This window comes from Rhinolophus ferrumequinum, chromosome 10, assembly GCF_004115265.2.
Source record: "Rhinolophus ferrumequinum isolate MPI-CBG mRhiFer1 chromosome 10, mRhiFer1_v1.p, whole genome shotgun sequence".
Classification (NCBI taxonomy): domain Eukaryota; kingdom Metazoa; phylum Chordata; class Mammalia; order Chiroptera; family Rhinolophidae; genus Rhinolophus; species Rhinolophus ferrumequinum.
The window spans coordinates 91,931,896-91,959,376 of record NC_046293.1 but is presented as its reverse complement, the minus strand read 5'-3'; the positions used below and the strand labels follow the sequence as shown (position 1 = coordinate 91,959,376).

General features: G+C 44.8%; 1 protein-coding gene and 1 non-coding gene across 4 annotated transcripts; both read right to left on the bottom strand.

The window, feature by feature from the left end:
• Nucleotides 1-1,842: 1,842 nt before the first annotated feature.
• On the bottom strand, nt 1,843-1,949 carry LOC117029518 (U6 spliceosomal RNA). The gene has a single exon (XR_004424255.1). It is a non-coding gene; the product is annotated as a U6 spliceosomal RNA (small nuclear RNA).
• Nucleotides 1,950-8,119: 6,170 nt separating this feature from the next.
• Nucleotides 8,120-20,122, bottom strand: AMER3 (APC membrane recruitment protein 3). 3 transcript variants are annotated; one of them, XM_033116052.1, is made up of 2 exons: nt 19,880-20,122; nt 8,120-14,002 (listed from the first exon to the last, which is right to left on the bottom strand). In XM_033116052.1, exon 2 carries the CDS (start codon nt 13,980-13,982, stop codon nt 11,547-11,549), a length of 2,436 nt encoding a protein of 811 aa, XP_032971943.1. In that variant the 5' UTR covers nt 13,983-14,002; nt 19,880-20,122; the 3' UTR covers nt 8,120-11,546. The 3 variants fall into 3 exon arrangements, with proteins under 3 accessions (XP_032971943.1, XP_032971942.1, XP_032971944.1); XM_033116051.1 differs by lacking the exon at nt 19,880-20,122 and adding an exon at nt 19,251-19,655; XM_033116053.1 differs by lacking the exon at nt 19,880-20,122 and adding an exon at nt 19,251-19,655 and having other exon boundaries at nt 8,120-13,999.
• Nucleotides 20,123-27,481: the final 7,359 nt, after the last annotated feature.

Sequence of the window (27,481 nt, the reverse complement as noted above, 5' to 3'; positions counted from 1 at the left end):
TACTGGTGTCTCTGACTCTAACCCATTACGATATATTTCATTTCAGCCTTCTCTTCTTGCTTATCTGTAAACTCCAACTTCCACCATCTGCCAGTTATCATTCCTTAACTTATGTGTTCAATCCTTATATACATGTACAGTGGGTTCTGAATTATTAACTTGTGTCTCCATGAGAACATACTGTTTATAATTACTATTCTTTTTAATCTGTTAAGGTGTGTTTCATGGCCCAGGTGTCATCTATTTTTGTTCCACGTATGCTCGAGGAAAATGTGTGTTCTGCTGTTGTTGGATCAGTTAGATCAAGTTGTTTGATAGTGCTGTTCAGGTCATCTATATCCTTGCTGATTTTTTATCTGTTTGATCTACCAATTACTGACAAGGAAATGTTGAAATCTCCAACTATAATAGTGGAGTTGTCTATTTCTCTTTTTAGTTCAATCAGTTTTTGCCTCATGTAATTTGATGGTCTCCTGTTTAGTGTATACCATTAGTGTATAATACAACATTAGAATTGTTGTATCTTCTTGCAGGGTTAACTCCTTTATAATTATATAATGGTCCTTTTGCCTATGTTCTAAAATCAGTTTTATCTGAAATTAATAAGCTATTCCCACTTTCTTTTGGTTAGTGTTAGCATGGTCTATCTTCCTCCATAGTTTCACTTCTGACCTATGTATGTCACATTTAAAGTGAGTTTCTTGGGGGTGGCTGGTTAGCTCAGTTGGTTAGAGCATGGTGCTAATAGCACCAAGGTTACTGGTTCAATCCCCGTATGGGCCACTGTGAGCTGAGCTCTCTTTAAAAAACAAAACAAAACAAAAATATTAGACCTAAAGTGAGTTTCTTGTAGAAAACATGTAGGTGGATCCTTCTTTAAATCCAATATCATGATCTCATTCTTTTATCTGGTGTTCACATGTAAAGTGATTGTTGATAGAATTGGAGTAAAATCCACTACTTTTGGTAAGTGTATCTATTCATTGCGTTTGTTCTTTGCAGGTCTCCCCCCACTTTTTCTGCCCTTTCAGGTTTCAAGTATCATTTTATTCCATTTTGTCTCCATCTTAACATATAATTTACACTCATTCTAAGCTCTTTTTTAGTGGTTGCCCTAGGGTTTACAACATGCATTTTAAAATACCTAAGTCCACATTTAAATTACATTACACTCTTCATGTGGATTGCAGCAATCTAGTAACAGACTTTGCTCAATTCTTCCCTCCTGTGCCTTGTGACATAGCTGTTATTCATGGAATTTATTCATATGCCATAAACACCCAATACACTGTTACTATTATTGCTTTAAACAGAATCTTTTAGATCAAGTAAGAATCAAAAAATAAAATAATTTATTTTTCTTATTCATTTATTTTCTGATGCTCTTCCTTTCTTTATGTAGATCAAAGTGTTTGACCTACATCAATTTCCTTCTTTCTAAAAAACTTATTTTAACGTTTTTTTTTATGGTTTCTCATGAGAAATTCACTCAAATTCTTATTCTTAATCCTATGTAGTTAAGGTGTCCATCCTCTATCACCCAGATTTCTTCAACTTTTTGTCTTTGGTTTCAGCCATTTGAATATAATATGTACAGGGGTGTGTGTGTGTGTGTGTGTGTGTGTGTGTGTGTGTGTGTGTGGTATTTGTCTTATTTTGTATTCCCTGAACTTCTCAGATATGGGGTTTGGTGTCTGTCAATTTTGGAAACTTCTTAGCCATTATTTCTTCAATACTTTTTATGCCCTATTCTCTTTCTGCTCTTTTTGGTATTCCAATTACAAGTATATTATACCTTTTTATATGTCTCACAGTTCTTTTTGTTGTTCTTCTTCTTCTTTTAAAAATATGGAACGCTTCACGAATTTGCATGTCATCCTTGCACAGGGGCCATGCTAATATTCTCTGTATCGTTCCAATTTTAATACATGTGCTGCCGAAGCGAGCACAATGTCTCACAGTTCTTAAATGTTCTATTCTGGGTTTTTTTCCAGTTCGTTTTCTCTTTATGTTTCAAATTGGGAAGTTTCAATTACTTATCTTCAAACTCACTGATTCTTTACTTTTGCTTTCTTTTTTTATTGTGGTAAAATATACATAACATGAAATTTACCATTTTAGCCATTTGTAGCATACACTTGAGTGTCATCAAGTACATTCACAATGTTGTTAAATCATTGCACTATATATTTCCAGGATATTTTTTTATCATTCCAAATAGAGACTGTACCATTAAACAATAACACACCATTCTTCCCTCCCCACCATCATCAGTCTCTGGTTACCTCTATTCTACTTTCTGTCTCTATGAAGTTTCCTACTCTAGTTGCATCATGTTAGTGGAACTGTACAATATTTGTTATTTTGTGTCTGCCTTATTTCACTTAGCATAATGTTTTCAAAGTTCATCCATATTGTGATATATATTAGAATTATTTCTTTTTAAAGTGGAATAGTATTCCATTGTATGTTTATACCACATTGTATTATAAGGGGTTTATATATATATATATATATATATATATATATATATATATATATATATATATATATATATGTATATGTATGTATTAGCCACCTAATGGTTGTAAAGTAATATCACAGTGTGATTTTGATTTGCATTGCCCTAATGATTAGTGATGTCAGGAATCTTTTTTGTGTGTTTGCCATTTGTATATTTTCTTTGGAGAAATGTCTGAGTCATTTGCCTTATTTCAAAATTGATTTGTTTATCTTTTCCTTGCTGAGTTGCAGTTCTTTATATATTATGAATTTTAATCCATTACTGGACATGATTTCACAGTATTTTCTCCCATCCTACATGTTGTCTTTGCACTTTCTTGGTAGTGTTCTTCAATGCACAAAAGTTTATAATTTTAATGAAGTCTACATTCTCAATTTTTTTCTATTGTTTCCTGTGCTTTTTGGTGTCACATATACACAATTATGGCCAAATCCAATGTCATAAAGACTTTCCCTTATGTCTTTTTCTAATATATTTATAGTTTTAGTTCATATATTTAAAACTTTGATCCATTTTGAGTTAATGTTTGTTTTGGGGATAAGGTAAGGATCCAACTTTATACTTTTGTATGTGAATATCTAATTTTCCCAAAATCATTAGTTGAAAAAAACAATCCTTTCTCCATTAAATGGTTTTGGAACCCTTGTCAAGGAGAACGAAATATGTAAGGGTTTATTTCTTGGCTCTCTGTTGTTCTATACATCTGTCCTTAAGCCAGTAGCACCCAGTTTTGATTACTGTAGCATTGTATAATAGTAAGTTTCTAAATCAAGAAGTGTGAATTCTCCAGTTTTATTCTCTCAAGATTGTTTGACTATTTATGTCCATTGAGACCATATAAAATTTTAGGATTTTTTTTTTCATTTCTCCCAAAACAAAAAAAAAGCTATTGAGATATTCATAAGGATTGTATTGAATCTGCAGATTGCTTTAGGCAGCATTGTCATGTTAACAATATTAAGTCTTCCAATCCATGGACATGGGATGTGTTTTTACTTATTTGTAAAAACAAATTTGTAAAAACTTATTTACTTATTTGTAAAAACAGGTTTGTAAAAACTAATTTATTTATTTGTATTTTTACTTATTTTAAATTTTTTCTCATCAATGTATTGTAGTTTTCAGTGTACAATTTGTTTGCCTCCTTGGTTAAACTTATTCCTAAGTAATTTTTTATTAAAATTTATTGCGGTGACAATGGTCAACATAATTACATAGGTTTCAAGTGTACAATGCTATATTATCTATACATGTTCACCACCCATAGTCAGTTCTCCTTCCATCATCATATGCTTTGCAAATGAAATTGTTTTATTATTTTTTTGGACTGTTCATTGTTAGTGTATAAAAATTGAAATGATATTCATGTGCTGATTTTGTATCCTGCAACTTTGCTGAATTAATTTATTAGATTGAACTGTTTTCTTTTGGGTCTTTAGAATTTCCTATGTATAAAATCATGTCATCCGTGAACAGAAATAATTTCAACTTTTTTCCAATTTGGATACATTCTATTTTTCTTTTTATACCTAATTGCTCTGGCTAAAACTTCTAATACTACATTGAAAGGAAGGGGTGAAAACGGGCATCTTTGTCTTGTGCCTGGTCATAGGCTCATAGGCAGTCTTTTACCATTGAGAATGATGTTAGCTATGAGTTTTTAATAAATTCGTTTTATCATGTTAAGGAATTTTCCTTCTAGTTTACTGAGTATTTTTTATCATGAAAGAATGTTGGATTTTGTCAAGTGTTTTTCCTGCATTGATTAAGATAATCATGTGCTTTTATTCCCTTCATCGTATTAATGTGATGCATTACACTGTTTGATTTTTGTATGTTAAATCACCAAGAAGAAAAACCCACTTGGTCTTTGTATGTAATTCTTTTAATATGCTGCTGAGTTCAGTTTGCTAGTATTTTATTGAGAATTTTTGTATCTATATATTTATAAAGAATACTGGTGTGTAGTTTTCTTTTTCCTTTTTTTCTCCTCCTTTTCTTCTGCGTCCTCCCCCGCCCCCCACTCCTGGTTCAAGCCGTTGTTTCTCAGTCTAGTTGTGTAGGATGCAGCTCCCTGGCCCGTGCTGGTATTATGAGCCTTGTGCTCCCCCGGGCTGAAGCAGTCGTCGCCAGTCATCGGTCAGCCGCTCGCAGCAGCCCACAGCAGCACACAGCAGCCTGGCGCTGTAACCACCTGAGCCACTGGGCTGGCCCCATGTGTAGTTTTCTTGTAACCCTTTTTTTTGGCTTTGGTATTAAGGCAGTGCTGGCCTCATGGAATGAGTTAGGAATGCTTCTTGCCTCTTCAATTTTTTGGGAAAAGTTTGAAAAGAATTAGGGTTAAATCTTTTTTTTAAATGAAAATTTATTGGGGTGAAAATGATTAGGAAAATTACATAGGTTTCAAGTGTACAATTCTATAATACATTATCTACATATCACATTGTGTGCTCACCACCCGGAGTCAGTTCTGAAAGCAACAAAGGAATAAGACAAACAAATAAAGAAACAAAAACTCATAGATACAGACAATAGTTTAGTAGTTACCAGAGGGCAAGGGGGGAGGAGGGTGGTACATAAGGGTAAACAGGGTCAAATAAATCTTCTTTAAATGTTTGGTTGCATTCACCAATGAAGTCATCTTGTTTGGGGCTAATCTTTGTTGTGTAATCCAAAATTACTGACTCAATCTCCTTACTAGTTCTTCTAGTCAGCTTTTATGTTTCTTCATGACCCAGTTTGGTAAATATATGTTTCTAGGAATGTGCCCATTTCATCTAGGTTATCCAATTTGTTGACATATAAATATTCACAGCATTCTCTATAATCTTTTTTTTTGTGTGTAAAATTGGTAGCAATATCCCCATTTTTGTTTCTGATTTTAGTACTTTGAGTTTTGTCTCTTTTGTTCTCAGTTAATATAGTCAAAGATTTTTCAATTTAGTTGATCTTTCCAAAGAACCAACTTTTGGTTTTGTTGACTTTTTCATATTGTTTTTCCAGTTTCCATTTTATTTATTTCCACACTAAGCTTTTATTTATTTATTTTTCTTCCTTGTTCTGGCTTTGGGTTAGTTTTCTCTTCTTTTTCTAGTTCCTTAAGGTATAAAATTAGGTTATCAATTTGACATGTTCCTTCTATCTATTTATTTATTATTTTTTTAAATTAGTTTCAGGTGCACAAAACAATGTAATAGTTAAACAATTATCATTTATGTCCCTTACACAGTGACACCCCCCCAGCCCCCATCCGCTATCCCTCTGACATGGCACACAGCCATTACACTTCCACTGCCTCTATTCCTAATGCTGTACTCCGCGTCTTGTAACTATATATATATATATATATATATATATATGTATATGTGTATATATACATATACAAGCCAAGTCTCAGAGACTTGGCTTACATTCCCCAAACTGACTTCTGTACCCAAACTGATTTCTGTACCCCGTGGCAATCTTCTAGTTACCAATTGTGCTTTCTAATCCCCTCGCCCTCCTCTTTATCCCCACTCCCCCTCCTGTCTAGCAACCCTCAGTTTTTCTTCTATGTCTCTGAGACTGTTTAGCCAAGTCTCTGAGACTGTTTCGATGTCTAGCCAAGACATCGAAACAACCGAAATGCTTATCGGTGGACGACTGGATTAAGAAACTGTGTTCCTTCTTTTTTAATGTATGCATTACAGATATAAATTTCCTTCTTACATCCCATATGTTTTTGTATGTTGAGTTTCATTTTCATCTGTCTCCAGGTATTTTCTAGTTACTGAGCCATGTTGAATCTACTGATAACCCCATGAAAAGAATTCTTCATTTCTGTCACAATATTTTTAATTTCTAGCATTTTCATTTGATTTCTTTCCTAGAATCCTTCCTGTCAACTTGTATTAACACCTTTTCTTGCATGTTATCTAATTTTTTAAATAAAGCTCTAAACATATTAATCATACTTATTTTATAATTTTTATCTGATAATTCCAACATCTGTGAGTCTAGTTGTGATGATAGCTTTATCCTTCAGACTTTGTTTCTTCTTGCTTTTAGCAGGCTTTATAATTTTCAGTTGAAATCCAGAAATGTTATATAGGGTAATAGATACTGAGGTAAATAGGTTTTTAGTGTAAGGATTTATGTTAATCTGGCTAACAGTTGGGCTGTTTTAATATTTGTCATCGATATAGGCACCAGAGGCTTGATATTACTGTAGTGGGTTTAGTTTTTCCTCCCTTCTTGTGGCTTTCTTTTGTTCTGATCCATAGAGAGACTCTTTTTCTCTTTCCATTGTAATCCACTGTTATTACTAGAGGCTTATTAGTGTGGTGACAGGGGAGTGGGTGGGCTAAGGAGGAGAGGGTTGTCCCCTTATCTTCTAAGATTCTAATTAGGTTTCAGTGTTTTGTAAGCCTGTGCCTGAGGGGTAGGGTTAAACCTTCAGAAGCCCTAGTCCCTTCTGGCCTACCATTTCCAATTTGTTTTCTTCAAGTCCTCTCCTAATTGACTTATATCTCTTGCATATTTATTTATTTATTTATTTATTACCTTACGTGAGACATGAAGGCTTGAGAGGACTGGAGTGGGGTTGCGTTCCCTTCCTTCAGTTGGCTTTAGAATAGCCCTCTAGAGAAGTCCCTCCCCTGTGAGGTAGATCCGTTAGGAAGAAAGGTCTGGAGGGTTTCACAATGGTTGTTCTTGCTCTCCCTCTGCCAGGCCCACAAGGGGATCTTTTTCTATCCTCACCCTGAAAACATAGTATGGCTCCTGGAGGAAAAGCCTACAAAAGTGTAGGACCCCCTCTTACTATGCAGCCCCCCAGATTCTTACTTAACCTGAAACAATTTGTCAAAATTACTCTTTAACTGTTCCTACTAATTTTGGGCATCTTGCAACTTCTGGCCCAGGTCTTGATTGTTGTATTTCTCAGGATGCAGCTGTCTCTCCATGTTTCAGCGAAGTTGTTTGCCCTGCAGCCTCAGTTCTCTGATGAGTCAAGAAAAGTCATAGATTTTCAGTTTGTCTAGCTTTTCTTATTGTAAGGATGGAAATGACAACATCTAAGGTCTTACATATAACAACAGCAACAACAAAAGACACCTTTCCTCTCCCAAATATTTGGGTGTGTGCTATATCTGTATCAGCCTGGATCCCAGGACATTAGCAGCAGGGCCTGAAGACAGCGGGGTAGTAAGGTAGGAACATAGAAGCAGGACACACTGTTCAGGATGCATTTTAAAAAATGCATCTTTCCATTGTTGAGGTAAGTGTCATTTTATATTTTTGAAGAGGACTTTAAAACAGAACATTTAAGAGAATAAAAGAATGAGAACAGTATTGTTTATAACAGCCAAATGGGAAATACTAGGTTGACGCAAAAGTAATTGCGGTTTAAAAGGTTAAAAATAATTACTAAAACCACAATTACTTTTGCACAAGCTAATAACTTGAATATCCATCAACCGGAGAGTGTTTAAATTAATTGCTATGAAGGAGACTGCTGTGCAGCTGTTCAAGAGAATAGAGAAACTGCCCTCTGCCGCCTGCCAAGCAGATGTCTGCAATATGCTGTGCAGTTAGATAGGTCAAGTTCGGGTATGTCTGTGTCAGAAACATAGGAAGGGTCGGAGGGCACATCCAGTACTCAAGGACAAGGAGGAAAAGCTGAGCCCCTCACAGTGTTGGGATTGGTGGTACAAAATGGATATTAATTTTATCATCAAAACAACAGGGGGTGAAGGAGGAAAGGAGACTCAGTTTTCATTGTTTTCCTTTCTGTGCCTTTTGAGTTTTGCATCTCTAGTCCATTAAAAAATATAATAGATAAATAAAATAAGAAACCAGGTAAGGTAAGCAGCACCCCCCAATGTGGTTCATACTCTCTTCCCCAGCATGTCTGGCCTCACCCCTTTTTCGGTACCTCCCTTACGCTGTCTTCCTCATGCTCCTGGCCCGCCCACAGCCACCCTGCTTTAGGGCCCAGGGCTGCCCCACCATGTAGAGCAGGCTGGGGGCTGCCCGGCTCCCACCCAGCATCTCCTAGTTCCCAGCACAACCCTGGAAGGTTGGAAGGCACGTAACACAAAGGCTCCAGGGTGAACCACAGCCCCCAACTTACCACTGTGGTACCCACTTAGGCTCTGTGGGACAGCTGTGAGCTGAGGACAACTCGACCTACTTCACAGGATTCACTTTACACAGTACAAAACCTATAACTTCTACCATGTGTGAATGAGAGGGTTAGAAATGACCAGAGTTATGAAAATGCCCTAGACAGGCCTCCTCCACTACCAGCACTGGGCTAAGAGCCTGTCCCAGGAGCTGGCTCCACAGTTCCCTTTGAGGATGTCCTTGAGGACTGCAAAGCCCAGTCAGACTGGCACTGCCTGGACCCCTCTTGCAGAGGAGGATATCTTGAGGGGAGGGTTTTGGAGAGAGAGATGGGCTGAAGGAGCCTCAGACCCACTAAAAACAAGAGGAAGGTCGCACTGCCTTCCTCCATTCTCCCAACAAGGTGCCTAGCAGGCCATTGCTGGAACCTCCCCCCCAAACTGCTAAGAATGTTAATCCCCAGGGTGCCAGGATTGCCTAAGATGCTCCCCAGATTGCGAGCCTCTGGGCCAGCAGTTCTTCCCAGGTAGGTACCTGCTATGGGTCACTGCAGACCGTGCCTTGCCATGGTCCTGGGTCCCCTTTTGTCCTGCCTTCCTGACCCTAGGCCCCTCCAGATCGTGCCTGGGCCACCTTGGCTCCTGCCCTCCGCAGTGCTCTTGCCCTGGCTGGATTCTTCCCCATCATCACCAGTCAGTGTCACATCAAGAAAACGCCATTGGAACTTCTGCCAAGGGGAGACCTTCACTCTGACATTCTCTAGACACAAGGTTCACCGTCGATAAGAAGCCAGAAAACCATGCACAACCTTTTGATATTTCATTCATTCAACGAGTATTTACTGAATATCCGCTCTGCTCAGTTGCAGTACAAAGTTACAGGTCTGTGATCAAGTGAGGGGTGCCCCTTACCCCCGGGGGTTTTAAGCCTGCTTTCAGGTAGAAACAAGGTTGGCACCCAGAGGGTGCTCAGACATCTGTGCCCTTGAAGAAGGGGGCAATGAAGGTTTTGGGGGAAGTGTTCACTGCAGGAAGTCAGCAAAAGAAATGCTAGAGCCTGGTGCAGTGCTGAGCCTGTGGAGTCACGGGTGGGTCTCAAACCCCATCGACCCCCCTCACTCACCATGGGCATCCCGGGGCAAGTCACATCAGCACTGTCCTCAATCTCTACATCTGAGCAATGAGGGTGACAGCTGCACTCAGGCTGGTGCAGGGATGAGGCGAGAAATGCTGTGTGCCACCTGCCCCCAGCTGTGCTCAGCAAACTGCAGGAGTCATCTGTGGCGGGCCTGAGAGGAGGGATCAAGTGTAGCTTCCCAGGAAGGCTGGCCCTGACTTTCTTCTGTGTCCAGGTTTGGACGGGCCTGCTCAGGGGCCTTGCCACAAGCTTTTGCACCTACAGGGGCTACCTGTGTCATGCACACAGTCGACCCCAGCAAGCAGTTGTAACTCGGGGCTGTGGAGCATTTTCTCACCTGAAACAGCGCCTGAGACAGGCAGGAGAGACACCAGGCTGGGCCCAGCTGTCAGGCGGCATCCCTCAGTGTGCAGTCCCCTTCCCGTCCCCTCACCTACCCCTTTGCTGCTGACCTTTCCTGTAGAGAGAGTTTCATAGGCTGCCTGTGGCATCCCAGCCTTCACGTCTCACTGTAGTGTGTCATCACAGAGGACCTTGACAGGCAGTCTGTTGCTCCACCTCCTGTCCCGACACTGGCCAGAATGGATGCTTGCCCTTCCTGAGGGTATGGGCCACTTTTTCCCATCACAATTCTGAATGTTTGGTGCTGCGCATGTGTTGTGGCTATGGAGGGATGAGACCAGCCCCTTCAAGGTAAGTTTTCTTGAAGGGGGAGGCAGGGATGCTGACAGTATAGAGGGTGCGAATAGCAGAATCAGTCAGTTCTTCCCAAAGAACATTTTGCTGTCCATGGCTCCGTTAGAGTGTAAATTGGGGGAATTATTGTTTGCAGGGGATGATTTATGACAGAGAATTCACCAACATCTGTCGGCCAGGAGCGGGTTGCACAGTAACACATGGCCTCTGCTGATTCAAGGCTTTTGCTGAGATGGGGCTGGTCCTGCTTCTTATTCCTGTGGGGAAGCCCTTTGGGGCTCCCAGTACATCGTTGCTGCTTGTTCTGGGGGTGGAGCACAGGTGGCGGTGGGGCCAACAAACCCTTCTAAGCTCACCTGCAGCTCCCCATCCAATCTGTCACCCACTCTCAGTGTCTCACCCCTGAGCCTTGGACGCCACACTCACACTTTCGTTATTCTCAACCCCTATGTAGACTTATTGGCTCACTCGCTTTCCTGTTTACAATATGTACTGTTTCCTTCCCATCAGTGTCGAGGTTGAGCTCCTCTCTGGCATGCTGTACGAGGAGCACCCAGGTGTGGCCACTTCACAGCCAACACTGGGACCAGACTCTTGATTTCCTTGTGGGGAAATCAGTGAGGCACTCTTTGAGAGTACTGGAGCTTCCCAGTTGTCCTTGGGCTTAGGCCATCGGTACCTGGTCTGGCTGCGCTCATGGGTTCAGGCGTGGATGCCCCCGCAGTGAAACGCCCTGCCCCACGTGCCTGGGTTCTGCTGCCCCCTGCCCACCCCAACACAGTCCTCACCTCAGGGACACACACGGAGATGTGGGTCTTAGCTTCTCCTGAACATCGCCACAAAGAGCAGCTCTTGGGGAGTGCAAGCCCATCCTACAGGTGGGGCGGCTCTGCCCTGGTTGGCCTGGGAGCTCCCCACCCCACTTCTGGCTGGTTGCAGACGAAGCCCTCATGGACCAGGAACCTGCAGCAGCTTTCTGGGGCACTTGCAGAGGGGACCTCCTCACACTGGCTGTTAGAAATGAGGCCCACGATTCCTGGCAGGTGGCCGCAGGGGATCAGCTGAGCAGCAGGGCTGAAGGGTACTACAAGTCCAGCTGATCCCTGAGTGCCGCCTGCTCCCTGGCCCTTGAGCTGAGCTGCGGAGGCTGGTTCTCTACGGAGGCACAGACCTGGGCATCCAGCCTGGTGGACTCCACCCTGAGCCGGCTCAGGTCCAGGACAAGGCCTGGGCACCGCTGATCCTGTGGGCTGTGGAATGGCCTGGCCAAGGAGGGCAGGCCGCAGATGGCAGCCACTCTAGAGAAGCTGTTAGGCTGTTTCTGCTGCAGAATATCAAGGCCCCTGGCCTGAGGTTGCTTGCAGAGCCTGCTGCCTGTGTCCTGCCTGAAGGGCTGTGCAGCGTGGGGCTGGCCGTCTGGGTGGATTGGCAGGGCTGCAACCTGGGCCACAGAGCTAGTCAGGGAGGACTCTGCATCCAGGGCGCTCCCCCTAAGACTTGGTCTCCAGGGATCTTGGAGACACTCCACGTTTCCAGGTGGCCTGGGTTCCTGGGCGTGAGGCCATGCAGAGGGGTTTGGGGCCTTGTTTTTGCTGAAAGTGTCTGTCATCACAGAGGCTGCAGACCCCACCAAGGAGAACAAGCCTTCATGGCAGTTTCGTGTCCCTTCTTCCCCAGAGACCTGCATACTCTTCAGAGATGGGTCCTTGGGCAGAGAGCTGGTCCCCTGCTTGGCCCCTGCTAGGACCTCACTCTCTCCAGCAAGCAGACCCTTGGTACCTGAACGCACCCGCAACTCCTGCCTGCTGGGTGCTGAGCCCACTGTGATCCCACCTGCATCTGAGGTCTGGGCTCCCCTGCCCTCTAGCTTCCCTGGACCAGGGCATTTCTGCTCAGAGCCAGCTCCCAGCTTCTCCACCAGTCCTCTGGGTGAGGTTGTAGGCTCCCCAGGGACTGGGGCGGGCGGGGCTCGGAGCTCAGGGCCTCGGCGGAGCCAGTTGATAACACCCATGGTGACAGCAAGCTCCGTGTCACAGAGCTTCAGCAAACAGTCCTTGCCTTTCCAGGAGCTCTGCAAGAAGCCCTGGCTGAGCAGGTCAGGGCCTGGTGCTGAAGCCAAGTTCTCCTCTGCCCCCACATGGAAACTGCACATGGACAGTGGTGCCCCCAGTGCTGGCCCTGACAGACTCTCAGACACGCACAGATCATCATCCAGGTCTGGGCCAACAGGGCCCTCACCAGGGTCGTAGAAAAGCTCATAGAGGGCATCTCCACTATAGCTGTCACGAGGGAAGGAGGCTGCCGGGGTGCCTGGGCTCAGGGCCTCCTTCCTGTCCTCCTCAAGGCCAGGTGAGAAGGCATCATAGTAGCCCTCATCACTCGTGGACACAGACTCCGGCTGCTCACTCTTGGGGGTGCCTGTGTCTATGGAGCTGGCTTTGGAGCCGCAGGGAGGGTCCCTGCAGGGGCACAGAGGGAGCTCAGCAAGCCCAGCTGAATCCAGCCTGGGCTGGGCTGTGTGTGTTCCCTGAGGACCCCCCACCCATGGGCCCAGTAGGGCGCGCTGCTGTTGCCTCACAGACTGATTCACACTGTCCCAGAACCTGGCAAAGTCAGACATTTCATTCTGGGCAGGAGACACCAGCTGCTCTGCGCTGTCCTGGGAGGAGCGAACCTTGCTCTCAAGGGCCTGCGATGCCCGGGCTGGGCTCTCCACGCCCTCATTCAGCTCCAAGGATGGCACTGAGCTCTCATCTGCAAAAATCTCCCCACAGCCTGTGAGTGAGTCAAAGCTCTTGAGCGAGGCCACGTCCTCACACAGGGCCCTGCAGAGGTCAAAGGAAGAGTCGGGAAGGAGCTCGCTATCAGATAGGTCCTGGCACAAGCCGTCCAGCCCTGGTCCCTCGCCCAAAGGGAAAAAGGCTTTGCCCAGCTGCCCTGCAGCCTCTGAGGGGCTCCTGGGGGAGGACAGGCTCTTCCCATCGGTCGCCAGCGAAGCCAAGTTCTCAGCTTTGTTTCTGCGAATGTGGAATAGGTTCCGAAAGCACTTCTTTGGTCTTTTCAGGGAAATCCTCTTCCTTGGGATGCTCTTGGCCACGGCGGGCACGAAGGGCATCTGGGGCACAAAGTGGCGGTAATCGATCATGTGCTGGCTGCCAGAGGGCCCTGGAAAGCTCACGCTGCCCACCAGTTTTCCTGCAGCTGCAGCCACCCTGTCAGTCCCGGGCATGTTGTTGTGGGTCTTACTCTTTCGTGCTAGTTTGAAGGTGGCCCCACAGAGGGCTGTGGCACCCTCCTCAGGCTCTGGCTGCACCCCCTTATTGGAGCATTTGTTATATCCTTGGGTGCTGGGAGTGACTTGGGGGCCCCTCTCACTGTGGGGCGGCTGCTGCCCTCCCAGCGAGACTGACCAGGGGGCTACATCCTCCTTGGCTGAGGCAGTGGCTGCTGGCCCTGGGGGTTTCTCATGGGAAATGTGCGGGCTGGATTTGATGAAAGTCTTTCCTCTCTTCAACTCCATGCTGCCAGTGCCCTTAGCTGCTGTGGAGAAAAGCAGGAGACACTTAGTATCCAAGGTAGAGGCCTATGGTTCTCGAAGACTGTTGCAGCGCCTGCTCACACTGTCGTGCTGGAGCTGAGCTCTGACATCTAAACTGGGATTCACCGTGGAGAAGATGGGAACAGCCTCAGCCATGCTCACGCCTCCAGCTTGCACAGACAACTGATGCCCAGAGAAGTTAAGTCACATGACTAAAGGCAGGAGTAGGCGCCAACATGAGAGCAGACTGGGGTGTGGTGCTCCTGTATCTGTGGTCTCCTGACTCACCCAAGCATCCTCTCAGAGCTTGTCTGGCCAAGTCAGACTCCCATTTTGCCTAGGCACTCTACACATACTTATGGGGAAGTATCATGGCTCTTCTAAATGGACAGAGCAAAGAATTCAATAAATAAGTTGCTGCCTTCATCTAAGAGACAAAGCTAAATGAAAAACCCAAGCCTGCCTCCTGGGCTGGATACATTTGGTCCTCAGTAGAAGGGGAAGACATATCTACTGCCCTCCAGGGCTGTTGCATCCGTTCAGGGAGGCAAAACTCAATTACACACAGGCCATCAGTCAAGGCACAGCCAAGCATGCAGAGCTTGAGCACTGAGACGAGAGAGAGTACTATGGTAGGAGACCCAAGAGAGGAGGCCAGGATTAGGCAGATTGGACAGACACAGCGCATCATGGACTGGAAGAGCAGGCAGTTGTCACCTTTTGTGCACAACCTAACTGAAAGGTATTCATGCCTAGAGTGCCATCCAGAGAAGGTTTCTGATGCCCAGTCTGAGTTCAATGAAAAGTGTTCTGAGATCCGTATTGATGTCTGTCCTGGGTGTGGGACTGAAAAGGTGGTGGAGAGTTAACAGCTGAATCATCCTTGCACAGCTGAGAAGTTTGGCCTTACCTGAGTGATTAATGAAGAGCTATGGAAGTCTTCTGAGTGAGCGGGTGGGTGGAAGTAGTGGTAAAAAGAAGTTGGTCATCTAAGACCATTCATCTGACATCTGAGTGGAGGATGGAATAAATCAGGAGAGAGCTCTGAGCAGAGAGGACTCAAAAGAGGCAACTAAAATGGGCTGGGCTGTGTGTGTAGAGATAAGGTCTAGATGGAGGCTGCAGTCATAAGTGTGAAAGAGGTGTCAAGTTATAGGGTCTTTCAAAGGAAGAAATACCAGGATTCAGCAGCTGACTACAGAAAGAGAAGCATCTGCAGAAGGCCACAAGTCATAAACCTTGAGGCCTGGATTCATGCCAGGAGAGGGGAACAATGAGAAGTGGGATAAGACAAGAAAGTGGAGAGTTGACAGAAGACAAGCAAGGGGCCTGTGCTAAAAGTTGCTTTGAGGGAGAGAAGAAAGGGTCAAGCTTTAAACATTTTGCCTTGGGGGTGAGTTTGGAGGCCCACAAAACCGCACCAAAAGAAGGCAGCCTGAGAACAACTGCCCGACTCTCCCTTGCTGTGTCCTCACAGGCACCCAGCTCACATGCTCAGTCCATCCCAGTGTCTTCCTCTCCTTGGCAGTGAGTGACCTACAGGTTGGTCCTCTGTCAGTCTGGCCAAGGAGATTAGAGAAGAGTTTGGGCTGGTTTCTTTGACTCTCCATGAGGACTGCACCACAGGGAGCACCTGAAATCACTACCCTTCAGTCCACAGCTTGTGAGGGAGGAATGGAGCAGGTGTGAAAGCCTGAGGCTCTGTCAGCTCACACGTCTTGTCTTTCACACCAAGGAAGCCTCACAGCTACCTCCAGAGAGCTGCTTGACAACCACCAGCTGACCAGAGTCAGCAAAATGCTTCAACATGAGGACTCGGAGGCAAGCAGAGGGGCTGCCTTACAACGCAGGAGGCATCATTAAAGCCAAACAGTATGAGAAGAGGCGACAAAGCTGGCATTGCAGAGGCTCACAGGGGTAAGCTGACCAGTCTCCACCCATAAGCAGGGCTTCTGCCCCTGCAGTGGGACACCTGGGACTTTTAACTGGAGGATAAGGAAAGGAGCAGGCACTGTGCCAGGGAAACCCACAGAACCAAGCCTTGGCTCTGTCTGCAGCTTAGCTCTTGCTGGCAGCATCCTGGAGAGTAGGACAGTGCCTCAAGCTGCTCTCTGCTTCCTGCCAGGTGGCATGGGCCCAAACTTTCCCACTCTGCATCTACAGACCCCATTTCCACTCCCCACAATCCTTTGTGGCCTAGATAAGTTCTCCCCCAGCCCTGGTGGGTTTTGCTGCACAGAGAATAGCAGCTACTCTATGGGTTTTGGCGTCAAAGGACCCAGATTTGAGTCTTGGTTACATCTACATAATCACGCTGAGTGCTTGGCCCATAACTTTATAAAAGGCATATTATTAAAACCCCCATTTTATAAAAGAGAAATTAAGATCTAGAAAAGTCAATGGACTGACTCAAGCCACACAGGTGGTAAATAACAGAGATAGGATAAGAACCCATGCCTGTCTGATTCTGAGCCTATGCTCTTAACCGTGCTAGATATTCTATAAAGCAGTATCTCAAACTCCCCTTCATGGGAAATTTAAAAATCAAGCAACAAATGTGTTTTCATGATGAATTTTGGAAAACATAATGAAAATGAAAGACAAAAGCAAATTTAGCTCACACTAATTTAGAAAAATTGTAATTGAAGGCAATGTAATTTCTATGGCAAGAAATTTTGGAGAGATTCATTATGAGATCTGTATCGTATTTTCTGTTTCAGAAAAATGTTTTTATTACCATATTCTTGGAAATAACTTCAACCAGGCATGATAAGGATTATTTCACTGGGTACAGAATATTGCGCCCACAAGAACAAAGATGGTTTATTTGATATTGATCTTTGTAAATAAAACTACTGGTTTCTTAATTTATGGAACAGTTAAAATCATGAACAGTTGGAAATTTCACCACACTCTGAATTTGTAAAATGATCCTTCAAAATAGCTGTCATTTCTATAAGTGGCTGGATTCAGTGTCCCTAATATTGTCAACCCTGTTTGCTAAGTTCACTTAATACTTTGCACAATGGGACAATAAGCACTAAGGTCCAGAAAAATGAACCAGAGGAGAGACTTGCAAAATACTGAAGCATACGAAATCCAGTGTGTATTCAGTCCAGTTTCCACATTAAAATATTTTATCAGAGCCTGACTCTTTGGAAAGGTGGGCCCATATGTAACATGGGTGGGAATTTCCTGAGGGGGCAGAGGGCCCATTGCCCAAATGGAGACAGACTGAGCAGTGACTTTCCATGATACTTTTAGGCATAGAGTGGGATTTATCTGGACAGCCAGCTGCTGGCACGGTCACTGCCTGTGGGCAGAGACCAAATATGTCCAGGTTCTCAGCTTCAAAAATGTACGATCTGCACTGCAATCCTGTGGCTAAACACTCCCTCAGTGGAGCCCAGCATGAAATGATGTGCCACATCCCTCCCTCAAGGACAAAGCAGACCTGTGCCTCCCTGGGTGTGGTGCCTTCTTGTCTGTAGCACTCAGTGATCACTAGCTGCTCACTCTGGTGCTTACTTGGTCTTCTTGCTCCCCAATGAGGTTGAAAATTTCTCTAAGGTTCAGGATTCCAACTATAGCAGACATGAGCTACTACTTATATAAATGAAATATCTATGCTTTGAGAAATCTTAGCCATATATTTACATCTAAGTTTCCTAAACAGGATGTTGCTCTGGATTTTCTTAATTCACAGTTCATGCACATCATTTTCTAAAATGAGTCCCAGTGATGCCTGGACCCTGGACTGAGTCTTTCATCTCTAAAATGAACTTGCATATTCCGTCAGAACAGGGACCACACCATGTATTCATTTAATCAACTCGGATTCAAGGATGTGGCATTTAAATCAAGACCTAAAAGACAGCTGAAGACAAGCAGGCATAAAAGATGTGGGAAGCATATTCCAAGCATAGGGAACATCCTGTGAAAAGACCTTCAGGAGCAAGGGAGGGAGAATATTTAAAGATCTAAAAGCAGGCCCAGGTAGGCAGAGCAGCAAGCCAGTAGCATTACACAGGGAGGTGGGTGGGGCAGATCACACCTGACCACGGTCACAGGGAAGGTCTTGGCCTGTATCCTATGTGCCATGGGGAACCAGCCATCAAAGGTGAGTGACACGGGCCGATGTTCAATTTTAACAGATTACTCCAGTTGTAGATGAGAATGGAAAATAAGGACAAGAGTGGAGGCAAGATTTCAGGTTAGGAGCCAGAGCAGGGTCCAATGGAGAGAAAGTGATGGCAGAGACGTTCCACGTGTGTACACCTTCCTTCTCAGTGCCTTACACAGAGTATGCACGTGCATATAGACTTATCGTAAATTAAGCAGATGAAGTAATTTTACTGGCTGCTTTTCTACATGATGACTGACTTTATCTCAACTGCCTAGGATTCTCTTCTCCCTTTGTAAGGTAATTTTTGTGGTTTTCTTTCCCTTTTTAATATGAAAGTGACTGGGTGTTTCATGGAACAAAATAAAAACCTCAACATACAGATATGCTACAGAAATGGTTTGGAGATATAAAAATTTTGACTAATAGTTTTGATATTTTCTGTGCCGCCCCCTGCCCCGCCCCCAACACCCAGGAAAATCACAAGCAGTGAAATACAAAGGGGATGGTGGTGATAAGAAAGCAGAGGCCTCTTAGGGGAGACCTGCTCAGGAGTTTCCTGGATATTGGTGTGGGTGTGGGAAGCTATGCACAGGGCAAGAGTTTGTTTCTGTCATAGGCTGCCTTGTCTAAGCTAAAACCCTCCGATGGATGAAAGGAAGGCCATTGTGCAGTGGGAAAGCCTCTGTGTTCTGGAGTGGGTGTGGGGTAAGTAGCATCTGCAGCAAGAAATAGAATCTGCAGCAAGCATCACCAATTCACCCAACCCCCACGTTGGGGGAGACAAAGGGTCCTTTGGGGAGCGAAGGTTCTGGCCCACCTCCTGTAAGGCAGCCCTGGGTATTCCTGGTCTGCCCAACCGAGAAAAGATGGGTTTCCAGTCTTATCCGATCTTTCCTAAGCCCCGCAACCGCAGGCATAAGGTTTCTTCCCTTCCCTATTCCGGACCTGCAAGAGTCCTCACCCCCAGACTCCAGACCCCAACCATCCGTGCCAGGTACAACGGGGTGGAGAGAGGGCAGATCTTAATTCCATCACTCAGCCCTTCCATCACGCGAAAGAATGCACAAAAATGCCAGATCACCTCCTCCCCCCAAGCCTACATCCTCGGGGCCTTGGCGACTTACCGCTGGAGCTCAGGGTGTCGCAAGACGCGGCTTTAACAGGGCAGGGAGCCGCGCCCCAATGCGAGGCGCGCGCTCAGCACCACGGCCAGCTCCTGGCGTCGCGCGCCCCCGCCGAGTGGGACGAGACCAGGACCAGCGTCGGCTCGCCGCCCCTGGCCCCGCTGGGCAGTCGCAGCCGCAGGCGGGCAGGCGAGGGTTAAGTCGCGGGAGGGCGATGGGGCGGGGCTGGACCCAGCCGGGAACCAAGCGGTTGGAGGCGCCCCGCGCAGTGGTGGGAGAGGTGACACGCGTGGGGCCAGGATGGAGGCTGCTCCGGAGGCTACCGCCCCAGTGCGCCGCCGCCGCCTGGACCCCGCTCGGCCTAGCTTTGTTTCTCCCGGTCTCGGCCTCTGTGTGTCTCTGCCTCCGCGCAGGGCTGCGGTTCTGCATGCCTCAGGCCCAGCTGCTGGCGCTGCTGGGACCCACAGCCGCCGGGTCGCCTCCTCTCGCCGCCCACCGCACTCCCGCGCCAAGGTCCGAGCTCCTTAGAGCTCACAGGTGGGGGTGTCCTTACTCTCGCACCCCTTAGCGCAGGGGCAGGTTTAACCCCAACCCTCTCGGAAGGGATAGGGCACACGCGGCCTAGTTACCTGTCTTATCCAAGATTCGGGGCGGGCTTGAAAGAAGGGGCAGGCCAATCTCCAGATGCAGGGCAGAGTCTTCCAGAAACTTCTTTACAGAGTGCCTTTCTTGGACACCATTATTATTATTATTATTAATGGGCACGAAGGAGGCTGTTCCCTTATGTGTACTCCCGGCGTGAGGTCTGATGGTGCTGTGCGCTGCAGCAGTCTTGGGGGAGGAGCAGAAGTGTTGTGGGGACTCTGGCTGCTGAGCCGAGGACAGAGGGTCTGCACACTGGGAGGCAAGAATAAAGTGCGGATTAAGTAACTCCAGGATTGCGCAGGGAGCAGTGCCAGGAGCATGGGGGAGGGGTGTGGGTGGAGGGGCAAGAGTGCACATCTGGTGCTACTGAGGCATCTGACCCCGTGAGAGGGGGGCGGGCCGTGTGGCAGGTGAGCAGGCTGATCCCATACAGCAGAGGTGAATGCAGGCAGTGAGGGGTGGGAGAAAGGAAGAAGGGTTCACCCAGTCCAGGCTTGTTGAGCTGAGGCCTAAAGGAGGTGCAGTCTCCGGCAAATGACAAAGGCCATGCCTTTCTTTGAGCCTCATGGGCTTGCTCCCTGTGCCCATCTCCAAAAAAACAAACAAACAAACAAACAAAAAACCTGGACACACAAGATATCCACTTTGGTTTGGATTGGCTTTGTCATAACCCATCTGTGTGCCTTCTTTATAATTAGCCACCTTGAGGCCACTCCACTGCAGGCCCCTCCTCCGGCAAGCATCACCCACCACCTTTAGATGAGCCCACCTTCTTGCATGTCTTGCAGTTGAACTATTTTTCTACCTGGTGACTGACTCAGCGTGACCTCAGTTGTCCTTCCTCCTCCCGTGTTGGTGGTGCAGTCCTTACCTTTTAGGCAGTTTCCAGCCATCAGAGTTCCCTGAATCAATTCTTCCCCTGTTGCGTAGAACAAAAGCAGGCCTATGCCTCATTGCCACATACCCCAAATCAAGGACAGGATGCACACAGATTCCACAGTCCTTTCTAATTAAAGTTCATAAACATTAGCCTTTCCTACCCTGTTTCCCCAAAAATAAGACCTAGTCGGACAATCAGCTGTAATGCGTAATTTGGAGCAAAAATTAATATAAGACCCAGTAATATAAGACCGGGTCAGTATAACATAATATAATATAACATAACATAACATAAGACCGGGTCTTATGTCAATTTCTGCTCCAAAAGACGCATTAGAGCCGATTGTCCGGCTAGGTTTTATTTTCGGGGAAACACAGTAGTATGTTCTCCTCTCTTCCGGATTAGGACTCTTCATATTTCTTCAACTTTTCTCTTTTTGAGGATAGTTATGGGCTCTATCCTCAAACTTCTAGTTAGTGATAATTGCTCTTTTCCATGCTCAGCTTGTCAACCTTTGGTAAATGACAGCTATTCTGAGCCAGTCATTTTGTCCTTTCAGAGAATTTTAAAACGTCCCTACTTTTGGGTAACAAAAACAAAAACAAAACAGAACAAACATTTTATATATATATATATATATATCTCCATACCAAAAACAATGTGTGACACGGAGCGTTGTCATGATGGAAGATGATTTACGGCACACTTTAAAACACACTTTCTCTCAACCGTAGCTCACACCTGACTGACTGCACGGAACAAGTTGAAACTTGTCGCACACTGTTACTAAGGTTTGATGCGCCGTTTCCCATATTGAAGATCCCTGCTCTTCCGTTGGATGGCACTCGGCAGCAGCATTCACTGTATTTTGTGATCATAACGGAAAGGTTCCATGTCACACATCGCTTCTGGCATGGCAATTTCTGTAAAATAAAAACATAACGGTGTGTCCTCATACACCTTATTCACCAGATCTGGTACCATGCGACTTCTGGCACCTCCCCAAAGTCAAAATCATCATGAAAGGTAAATGTTTTGAGTCAATTCAGGACATGTAGGCAGCCATTACAGCACAACTAAAGACACTCACGAAAGAGGAGTTCCAGAACTGCTTTAGAAAGTGGCAAGAAAGATGGGATAAGTGTATTCAAAGTGAGGGGGAGTATTTTGAGGGAGGTTAATGGCAATGTGTCTTTTACTGTAATACATTTTTTTTATTTAAAGTCACCATATGTTTTAATCACACGTCATACACATATGTGTGTGTGTGTGTATAGTGAGAGAGAGAGAGAGAGAGAGAGAAAGAGAGCCAAAAAAGGTATACACATTTTAAGAAAGGAAAAAACTATATTAAACTTGTAATACTCAATATATACCAATAACAAAAGATGAATACATCATGTTTGACTTCTGCAATTACAAGAGGTGCTCAAAGTGGTTACCATCAGCGTCCAGACATTTCTGATTATGGCGAACTATTGCTTGAGCAGTGTTGACCAAAGTATCCGCTTGTATACATTGTGTCTACTTGTATACATTTTTTGGCATATATTATATATATATATATATATATACATGTATATATATATTCTTTCCAAGACGACAGACAACCTCTGGAAAGATCTTCCACATCAAAATTACCTAGTTCAGATATTACTAAATTATTTTTCTTTAATATTGTCCTAATGTAAACTTACATTATATTCTTTTTATAATACTCTGACTTTGTTTTACCTTTTCCTTCCTGGAACAGGCCCTTAGGAGTCTCTGACCTTACTCTTGGTCATTTGATTAACATTGGATTCATAACGAGGGTCTCAGAGCTTCTGGCCACAGCCCTTGCTCTCCTGACAGACCCAAAGGATTTCACTTGACTCTGGGCACTTGACTCTGAGTACAACCCCAGCGGGGTTGCAAAAATCCAGGTTTACAGCCAGAGAACCGAATTCCTTGTGAGACCCACATCTGAGAGGACTGGGACGTGAGGAAACAGGGACCCATACCTTCGAGGAAGGCTGGCAGGAGTGGGACTGTCAACTTGGACAAACACAGGCTTCGGGTGGACACAATTTGGAGGAGATGGCTGGGAAGGAGGAAGGACGATGGCTTCAAAGATGGGCATGGCCAGAGGCCCTCCAGGACTCAGGCTGGCTCCCCTGTGGAAGGATGTCCACTCTGATCGCAAACAAATCAGTATTAGGGGACACTATCCCGTGCATTAGCCTACTGCTCTGACTGGATGGTTTCTTGTTCTTTTAAAATTATGTTTTATTTCTTTTATTTTTTGTTTAAGTATACTTGGTATATATTTTTATATTAGTGACATTAGTTTCAGGTGTACAATACAGTGTTGCGACATTTTTATACCTTACGATTAATCACCTCACTAATTCTAGTAATCATCTGTTACTGTGCAAACTTATCACAGTATTATTGACTATACTCCCCTTCACCTTTTTGGCCCACCCCCCACCTCCCTCTCCTCTGGCAACCATCCCTTTGATCTCTGTTTCTATGAGTCTGTTTTTGTTTTGGTTTGTTCATCTGTTTTGGTTTTGTAGATTGTACATATAAGTAACACCATATGGCATTTGCCTTTCCTCTGATTTATTTCACTTAGCATAATACCCTCTAGGTCCAACCATGTTGTCAGAAATGGCAAGATTTCAATCTTTTTTATTGTTGGGTAATATTCCATTTTATACACAAACACACACACACACACACACACACACACACACAGAGGATGCCACAAAAATGTATACACGTTTTAGGAAAGGAAAAAACTGAATTAAAATTAAGGTGATGGTAACCATTTTGAGCACCTCTTGTAATTGCAGAAGTCAAACGTGTCTTGTATTCATCTTTTGTTATCAGTATACATTATTACAATTTTAATACAATTTCTTTCCTTTCTTAAAATGTGTATACATTTAAACATTTTTTGGCACCCTCTGTGTGTGTGTGTGTGTGTATCTTCCATATCCATTTATCTATCGATGGACACCTAGGTTGCTTCCATATCTTGACCATTGTAAATAATGCTGCAATAGAGGTGCAGATATCTTTTTGAATTAATGTTTCCATTTTCTTTGGGTAAATACCCAGAAGTGGAATTGCTGGGTAGATCTATTTTTAGTTTTTTGAGTGATCTCCACACTGTTTTTGTAGTGCCCCACTAACTCCACACAGGGCAGCTTTGCATGTGGGTACCACAACACTTTCCTCCTCCCGAACTGTCTCCGAGTGGGTGTGCCCTGCATGTCTGCAGCCCAGTATGTGCATACAGCAGCTCCCTGTCATACCTGCTGTACCAACCTCCAGATAAGAGGCCCTGTTTACACATGCTGTGGCCATGAGGGGTGGCTGGGGACATGTTGCATTGGCCCTGCAGGTCAGCCAGAGCACCTGGGTAGAGCTCCTGCCCACTCTCCAAGTGCATGGGAGCTGTAAACAATGGTGCTCACTAGTTCTGCCAGAACTGGATAATTTCCTCTCCTCCCAGAAAGCTCTTGCGGTCCTCAACTTTCTTTATGCGCTCTCTCTCTCTCTCTCTCTCTCTCTCTCTCTCTCTCTCTCTCATTTTTTGTGCAGAAGCTGTTCAGCCAGCTTTCATTTGTCTCTTAGGAGGAATTGCTTTAAATATGTGCACATTTTATGTGTTTTGGGGAGGGGATGAGCTCTGTGTCCTCCTACACCACCATCTTGGACCTGCCTAGTTCTGTCTTTTTATTGATTTCTCTGTCATAGGCATTTTAGGGCAGACTACTTTTAAAATAGAAACATGTGGAAATTAAGAAGCTGGGGCTACCAGAATGAAGAGTGGGACCCCTGCTGTGCCTCACACAGATTTGTACTGGTTAGCACCCCTCAGGTCAAGGCAAAAGGTTGGGGGTCCCCAGCTGGTAATCAATAAGGCAAGAGAGGGCAAAAGAAAAAAAAGCCAGATGAGGCTCAAGGTGGAGAAGGAGGCCAAAGGTGAAGAACCACATGAGCAGGCGTGTGGAGGCTCGGGTCCAGGCCAGAGCCATGGGAGGACATGCGGTGCCACAGTGCAGAGGAGACACAGGTGGCAGGAAAGGATGAGCAGAACCAGGAGCCTGGAGGCTCTACGGACCCTGAAGCAAAGAGACAGAATAAGGCTCTTTTCTAAAGTGGCATCTGTTGGAGGCTCACATGCGTGTTTGCATTTTGTTAGCATTTGTGTTTCTATGCATGACAGAGAATGAGATGGAGCATTGCATTTTTAAAATAAATCTGTAAAGTAGCTAATTGATTGTTACTTAAAGGGGCCAGGGGAGAAAAGCCTAGAAGTATTTTTTCTAACAAACTAGTATTTGCACAATTTATACTAAGAGGAAGGAAATTATAACAAGAACAGTGAGGTAACAGTGGCTTAATTATACTAAGGTTAGTGAGCAAACTCAATTTCCTGAGACATAGTTTATAACTTGGAGTGCACTGATGCAACTTTCCACAGCAAATATTCTGAGAAATTAACTTTCCTATAACATCATACAGGGTCCCAAGAATATAAGTTACAGGTCATGGGAGCTGAATATAGATGTAATAATCATTATTAATACTGGGACTCCTTTGTCCTTTGCAGAAAACCATCCAGCCTGTATATCAACTTTATGATGACAAGATGGACAAAACATTAAAATTGACCTTAATAGGTCCTTCAGCCTATGAGTTAATATTTGTAAATTTGTTGAAACAGTGCCTTACTTATAATAAATACTATAAAAGAGTTTGTTAAATAAGATGAATAAGAAAATAAAATATTTAAAGGATTAGCTTTTTATCCCTTGTGCCTTAATAGTAACTAGTAAATATTTCCCAACCTTATTCTATTTCAAAGGACTGAATTGTGTCCTCCCAAAATTCATATGTTGAAGTTCAGTCATGACTGTGTTGGAGATAGGGTCTTTAGAGAGATAATTAAGGTAAAATGAGGTTATTAGGGTGTCCTCAGAAGAAGAAGAGACACCAGGGTGGCACAGACAGAAGGCCACATGAGGACACAGGAAGAACATGGCCACACACAAGCTGAGGACAGAGGCCTCAGGAGAAAACAAACCTGTTGGCATCTTGATTTTAGGCTTTTAGTGTCAAGAAGTGTGAGGAAAAAATTCTGTTTTTTCAGCCACCCAATCTATGGTGTTTTGTTATGGTGCCCGAGCAGACTGAGACAATTGGCATTCCTAAAAACACTCAAGTTGTCAATCATTCTTTCCCTCTCTTAGGTTTTCTCTGTAGATATTATTGTGACCTGTGGCTTTCACTATAATTTTCACCAAGAATCACAGTATTTTGGGCTTATAATTTTCTATTCCTCCAGCATTTTAACAGCTCTACCCAGCTTGATTAGTATCTTAAGTAGTAAGACTTAGTTAAACCAGACTTGGTTCCAAACAATTTAGATGGTTTTCATTAACTCAGCCTCACTCAAAGCCTATATACCATGTTGATTTTTTTAGTTTTATTTATCTCATTAACCAAACAGAAAGAGGTTTCTTCAAACTAGGCTATTATGTGGAGCCTGCAATAAGCAGATATGTGTCACCCAGCTTGTTCCCTAATGTGGCAGCCATATGGGAGAAGGATGGATGTGACCCAAAGGCATGAAAACTTACATGCACTGTGGGCCAGCCCAGCCATAGATATAGGGTCAGGCTCTGGTTTCCTGTGGCCATCATTCCTAGGGAAGCCAAACTAGGAAGCCAGGCTAAGAATGGAACTGTTGAGCAAAAAGCAAAGAAGTATTGAACTCATGAGGAGATAAGCACCGTCTCTTAACCAACTTCCAGGAGATACAAGGTGGAACCAGTAGACATTTTCCTGCATGGCTGCCCTGTCCTGGTGTGTGGACAGAGGCCCAGAGAGCAGTTTCCAGGCTCTCGGCCTCACGTGGGGGGTGGAGGGGTACTGGCTCGGGTGGTGGTTGGTGGTTGGCTGTAGCCGGTTGGCCAATTGGCTGCTGATGTAACTGCTGTGACTGTGTTGGTTGGTTGGCTGGTTGGCAGGCAGAAAAGTGGATGGCGGATTGCGGATCATGTGGATCCTACTTCATGTGTCTCACCTGGCCGCCAGGGAGAATATAGTGGTATGACTTCCCTATCTATGGCTCCGTGGGTGTTCCTTTTTGGCCTCACCATATCCTGCATTCTTATGTGGGGAGCAGGAGCTGAGACCCCACGTGACACCCTGCATGACACCTGGCCAGACACAAAGTATCCCCACTTTAAGAATATTTCAAGTGTATATGAATAGATTTGCAATCCAGATGAATTAATAAGGGCATTTTTTTTTCACCAAAAGGAGCACACAAATTTTGTTAAAACTCCCATAGAGGTAGCTCTTAGCTGCACCCTTCCATTCCCCATTTTGAGTCCCCACCACTTCCCACCTGGACAAGCACCATCACCTGCTGAGTGTTTGACCTCTCTCCTATGTACTCATCAACTGAGCAATTTCCACAACCATATAACCTTTTTTAAACTCTAAGTTCTCCATTTGCTCCCCTAGATCAAGAACTTTCAATGGCTCCCTATTACCACTGAGGTCAACCTCAACTTTTTCTTCATGGCTCTCAAAACCTCTGATCACAGGCTATCCCACAGGCACCTCCAAGTTCCACACATCCTAATCTGAGCTCATCATCTTAACTTCAGACCTGTTCTTTCTACTGTTTTCATCTCCC

Coding starts and splice junctions, on each gene's coding strand:
- AMER3 (XM_033116052.1), bottom strand. CDS start 13,982: ATGGAGTTGAAGAGAGGAAAGACTTTCATCAAATCCAGCCCGCACATT.